The sequence below is a fragment of the Vitis vinifera genome, chromosome 13 (genome assembly GCF_030704535.1).
Source record: "Vitis vinifera cultivar Pinot Noir 40024 chromosome 13, ASM3070453v1".
Lineage (NCBI taxonomy): Eukaryota > Viridiplantae > Streptophyta > Magnoliopsida > Vitales > Vitaceae > Vitis > Vitis vinifera.
Genome location: NC_081817.1, coordinates 26,024,041 through 26,030,372, shown reverse-complemented (window position 1 = coordinate 26,030,372; position 6,332 = coordinate 26,024,041). Strand labels below are relative to the sequence as shown.

Sequence of the window (6,332 nt, the reverse complement as noted above, 5' to 3'; positions counted from 1 at the left end):
AATATTAAAAGTAAAAAATTTAAAATATTGAATATCTTTTCCTTTGACGTTTTTAATTTTTTATTATTTTTATTTGAGCATATTTTTCATATCCAAATTTTTTATTAATTATTTTAATTAGAAAAAATAAATAGCAATTGGAGTTATGACAGAAAAACCAATAATTTTTATAAAAGGTTCTTTAATTCTTTTTCATACTAATTTTTCTCTTAACATTTTTTAAAGAAAATTTTATCATCAATATCAAATTACTCCAAAATTTGGTCAATGCATATAAAAACAATAAGAAAAGAATGTAAAAATAAAACATATTTTTAGGATCTTTTTGCGGGAGATAACAATATTGAGAATAATTTTCTCAAAAATTATTTTTCAAATATGACCAACCAATATCTTCATCACAACATACTATAACATTCTTAGAAAATAAACAAACAGTTTGATTAAAGGAAATTTCATAGAAAATGAAAAGAAAACTATAAAACATCTTCTTAAAAAAAAAAAAAAAATGAAGGGTTTTATGGAAGGAATTGAAAAAACAAAATGAATAGAACAAGATGAGATATTAACCATAATACCATGTAAAAGAATAAAAAAAATCAAAATATAAGATTTGATCATTTTTATTATTATAAAAATTTTCATTCCTATTTAAATTTTAAAAAACAATTCATTTACATTAATAAATAGAAAAATAAAATTAATTTATCATTGTTAATTCCAACATTTCAAACCAACTCTAACATGATATGGAAACTATTTCATTTTTTCTTTTGTGAGAGATGACAATTTCGACAATAATTTTCTAAAAAATTATTTTTCAAATATCACTTATACATATCCTCATCACAATGTACTATAATATTCCTAAAAAACAAACAAAAAGTCTCATTAAAGGAAATTTCTTATAAGATCAAAAGAAAATTTGATATGGTAAAATGTTAATCCCTTATTCTAAGTATAAAGGATATTAAAAAAATCATTCATTTATTTTATTTTTCATATTTTCATTCATTTCGGGGTTTATGGGTTTTACAATGAAATAGAAGATATGGTGGAATGTTAAACCTAATTTTTACTTTCCTACAACTCAATATAAAAACATTATTTATACAATACACATTACAAATATACAAAATAAATAAATATAAATCAATTGTGCTAAAAAAGATTTTGACATTAATTAAAAAAAATGATAGATCTAATAGATTTTGGGTTACCTAAGAATCCAAAAAATAGAGAAGAGCAATTTTGGGTTAACTATAAATATGAGAAGAGGTAAAAGAAAATTATGGTTAAGGTTATGAAACGAGATTTTTTTGGATTGTGGGTATATGGAAACAATGAGTTCTTTATATCCTATCATTATTCTAAAAGTGGGCCCATTAAGTTATAATATTTTTAAAAATTTATTTTATATGGTATCAGTTTTTGAAAACTGACACTATAAACTTAAAATTAATATCACCTATCCTAATAGAAAACTTTTATATGATGTCTCACCTTTATGGATTTTAAGTCATATGATATCATTATTTTAATTGTGACATCATAAATAATGACACAATACATTATTTTTGTAGTGGTGATGGTTCTGTATATACAATCATTTACATTCAGATTGATAAAGGGCTCTACCCATGCATGAGAACAAAAACTTTCATTTGGAGTAGTCGATCCTCCCACATTTGTGGCGAAAAAGAAAATATTTTTCTGTGCAATCGTCATATGATCATCCCAACATTTTTTACGTCTTCTTTACCATCATAATCATCCATGAATCTCTTCCAGACCGGGTGCTGCTTCCACACCCTCTCAACCATGGCATCAATCGGCACATTCTTCGTCTCGGGCAAGAGGAATAACACGAACAACCCCATGGCCACTATCCAAGCAGCAAAGAAGAAAAATATGAAGGCACGCATGTGGCACATCATCGACAAGAATGCCTGAGCAATGATGAAGGTGAAGAGCATGTTGGAGCTCACTGCACATGCAAACCCGGAAGTTCTTATCTCCAGAGGAAAAGTTTCGCTGGGTATCAACCAACCAAGAGGACCCCATGACCATGCAAAGGACATAACAAACAAACACACTAGCACCACTACAAGCCCTGCTAGTCCTTCGTCCAGAGAGTTCGAACCTTTCAAATGAACTAGTAGGATTGCTCCAATTGCAGTCTGCATCATATAGCATTGCAAACGATCCATGGTCAATACCAATGTGTGCACACGCTACTTGAAAAAAGTTAAGAAAAAGCAGGGTTATGCCAATTCAATACATCACCTGGCTTATGAACATCTGGACGCAAGCTTGGAGAAGCAGTTTCCTCCTCCCGACCCTGTCAACACCATAGATCGAGACCAACGTGCTGAAAACATTCACAAGTCCGGTGATGACAGAGGACAACAAAGATGCGTCATTCTTAAACCCGACGGTCTGAAACAAAACCGGTGCATAAAACATGATAGCATTGATCCCCGTAAACTGCTGAAACACTTGCATCATAACGCCAATGATTAGTGGGGGCATGCTAGAGCGCTTCATGAGTGTCTTGAATGGATCCTTGACCTCTCGTGCTGCCTCGCAAGCCATTTTAATCTGTTCAAACTCCGCATCAACATCTTCTACTCCCCTTATCTTCTTAAGCGTCGATAGCCCTTGAGATTCTTGATTACGCTCGACCAGGCTCGCCGGTGTTTCAATGATGACCACAGAGCCTACAAATAGGAAGGCAGCCGGAAGGGATGCAAGGCCTAAAGACAGTCTCCATCCCTATGGATGAATCTTGGACGCGCCATAGTTTACCAAATTTGCGAACAAAATCCCTATTGTAATGAAGAGTTGGAAGAGAATGTTTACAGTTCCTCGATGCTGGACTGGTGCAATCTCCGACAAAAATAGAGGAACAGCCTACAAAATTTTCAAGATGTTGATGTAATTAGTTATAATTAGCAGTCCACGCTGGTGTTTCATACCTTCAAAGCAATGCCAAGCATTTGATGATCGAAAATCTCGACGATGTGAATCCAACAAAAAAACGGTTCGTAATTTCGATTTATGATTCGAAAGTTACGACAATTTAAAGCAATAGTGCGCGAAAAATTGATGATTTTAATGCGAAAAGGAGAAGGATGATGATAAAAACTGTTGTAACTGGTGCAACATTAATACCTCATTGCCAAAGCCCACCCCAACACCTAGAAGAACCCTGGCAAGGATGATCATCCAAATTCGTTGAGCGGCAGCGCTCAAGAGACTGCCACACAAGAAAAAGGCAGATGCCACGAAAATCGTGGGCTTTCGACCCAATTTGGAGCACATCTTTGAGGCAGCAAAGCTGGAAACGAGAGCAGCAAGATAGAGTGAAGATGTGAAAAGCTGAAGGTATTGATTGTCATACTTGCAGTAGTTGTCTTCCTTCGCACGAAGCTTTCTTTGATAAACGGCCAGAAAGAACTTGATGAGGAAGTCATCCATGGCCGTCACTCCACCTGCCACACCCATGACAACAATGATTTAAACGTAAGCTGCTGGATTACATCTTCAATGATTTAAAAATCGCTACTGTCATCCAGTGGTTTGAACGACTCATTCATTGTAGGATCATGCTGACAATTTGAAAAACGTCCAAGGATTGGAATTGGATTATACCATCATCTTCAAGGGCACGCCTTAGATTACCAAGAGAAAGCTCATAAAAATAAAATAAAATCGGAATAATGAATTACTTAACACATGCAACCATTTTGCACCTGAAATTCCGATGTCGTAGCCGAACATCAGACCTCCACAGGCCGCTAGAACCCAACAAACTACCACATAAACGGTGATTTTCGATTCAAAGCTACCAACCTTTTCGATCTTTGTCATCTTTGCCTTTTTCAATAATAAACTCAATCACACAACATAAAAGGAAAAACCAAAAGACACGAAGTTCACCTCACGGTAAAGAGATACAAAGAGAGTGGGAAAATTGAATGAGCGAGATTACAAATCCAGAAGTGTGAAGTTTATAGTCAAGCATTTCACTAATTTGAGATTTTTCTAAAATTGTTAAAAGACAGGTAATGCTGACACGAAAGTTGTGAGTTGGGACCAGAGGGGATTTTGAAGATCTTTATGTGGCAAAATAAAAGTTACAAAGTAGTTTTTCTTTAAATAGGTTGTTGGCAATTTAATTAAGGAGTGTGGAAAATATTAGGTTGGATGGGTTGATGGTTTAATTTTAACTCCCCTTATTTTACTTCAAGAAATTTCCCCTCTACAACCAAAATCCTACACATCTTACAATCAATAAAGTTAAAAAAAAAAAATTAGAGAAACATCCTTTCTAAATTTAGACATTCAAAACTCCAAAACTCTTGTTTTTGGTCACTTAGATTTTTATGTTAGGCAATAACTGATTTATTAATGTCTCAAATGTTTATCCACATTTCTTTTAGACCAAAATATATACCCATTTTTCATAAATTAACATCAACCTTATCCAATACCATTTACCTTCACATCCTCTACAAAACCATTCAATGACATTACTTGCAATTTCTAAGATTCGTTCTAATTTCCCACTTGTAAAAACCATAATTGAAATTATTGAAAAGGCTTTTCAAGAAAACTAGGACCATTGACTCCTTTTTATCCACTGTATTCATCTTCCAATAATCGATTTTCATTTCCAAACTATGTATGTGCCTTCAACTCTTCATCAAAATTTGTGCGAGTGCAAGTGTGGACTTGCATTTTCTATGAGCGTCCCCACTAGATTGGCGAGACCTACTTATTATTAAGGTTAAAAAAATTATTTTTGTAAAAACTTGAAGTCACCACTTACTTTTATTTATTTTTAAAAAGAAAATCAAGTAAGAATAAAACCCCTAAAATGACCCCTGATTTTTGAAAAACTTGTCTATGAAAAACCTAGGTCTTGGTCCGAGGATCAGGTTACTTATTAGAAAGGTACCTTCAAAGAGATAGCACCTCTATATGCCCTAACGAGGTCTCTTCAACCTTAGTTGGGGGAAATCTGGCAATTAGTAAGTTGATCATGGATACTTAGATGGCCTAAGGTGATTTCAAAATTCTACTATCACTATCATGTCAAACAAGAATACAAAGCACAATCATAAAGAAATAATAGTATGAGTACCTAAAACGCAACTTAAGCGCTATCAAAAGACATCAATGGTTAGTTAAAAAAATAAGACACGAAACTTGTATTTTACCCTAGTCTCTTAATCATACATGGCAAGTCAAACAAACAATAAAAAAAAAGATATGTTAAACATGTTGACAATCACATTCAAAGTAATACATAACGATCTTACATAAAGCAAAACATAATTTATGGAATCAATGATAATGACATAGGATCTAATAAAAAATCACTTTGATCGTACATAAAGCAAAACATAATTTATGGAATTAAGATGTGAAGGTAAGAAGTGTACCTGAATAAAATTGATAACTTATAATGCGCTTCCATAAGACATGGAGGATTAGATAAAAATTATAGTAATAAATAATTAAAGAAATAAATCCTAGCATGCTTGGTGTCTAAATAGCATAGCAAAAATGATTAGAGTACATAGAATCATTAATTATCACATACATCTTGTAAATAATTTTGATTCGTTCCCAATTGGTGTCTCAACTGATTCATGTCCAACTGGTGCTCCTTGACTGAGGGAGTGATCAACAAAATTTATAACCTATATCACCATGCATTAGGATAGCTTTAGCTAATATAGCATAGTGGCTCTAGGATCGTTCACTGGGAAGGGTTTTCAACTCTCAACTGATACCAATTCAAAGTTAAATTGGTGCTTTTTCATTTCAAGGTTAGCTTAAGAAATAAAACACAAACTTTGTTTAAATGAGGTTTTGTTTAAAGCTAACTAAAAAGAAAGTAATGGAAATTACTTATGAAGAAAAACATTCCTTGGAGGTTTAGGTTCACAGGGGAGGTTCCTTATGCAAAAACAGAGCTCCGGTCATTTGGTTCGTTTCCTCGCATTAGAGAATTAACATATAGTCAATTCTCTAACAGGTGTTGTACAAATGTATCCTTTAAATGGATTTCAGCTCTAATTCCCTCTCACTGATGCAACTTGCAATGGCTCGTGCCTCTCACCTAGCATTTGCCATTCAAGCTGATCTTTAACTTTGGACTTCCCTTCTCAAGCTCGCAAGAGATAACTAATGGATGTCTCCTTGGAGTCCAAAAGCTTACCAAGTGTTGGCAATTCTAGAAAATCCTACCTCCAAGTCACTTCCCAAAAGCTCGCAAGAGATAAACAAGTGCATCTCCATGGACGGAGATCACGTGCCTT

The 6,332-nt window shown here is 33.7% G+C and overlaps 1 protein-coding gene and 1 pseudogene across 1 annotated transcript; both read right to left on the bottom strand.

Moving 5' to 3' along the window:
• Positions 1-1,681: 1,681 nt before the first annotated feature.
• On the bottom strand, positions 1,682-2,210 carry LOC132252548 (sugar transport protein MST4-like). The gene has a single exon (XM_059742007.1). It carries the CDS (start codon positions 2,208-2,210, stop codon positions 1,725-1,727), a length of 486 nt encoding a protein of 161 aa, XP_059597990.1. The 3' UTR covers positions 1,682-1,724.
• A 64-nt stretch (positions 2,211-2,274) lies between these two features.
• LOC100256806 (sugar transport protein 8-like) lies at positions 2,275-3,873 on the bottom strand (annotated as a pseudogene).
• Between the last annotated feature and the right edge of the window lie 2,459 nt (positions 3,874-6,332).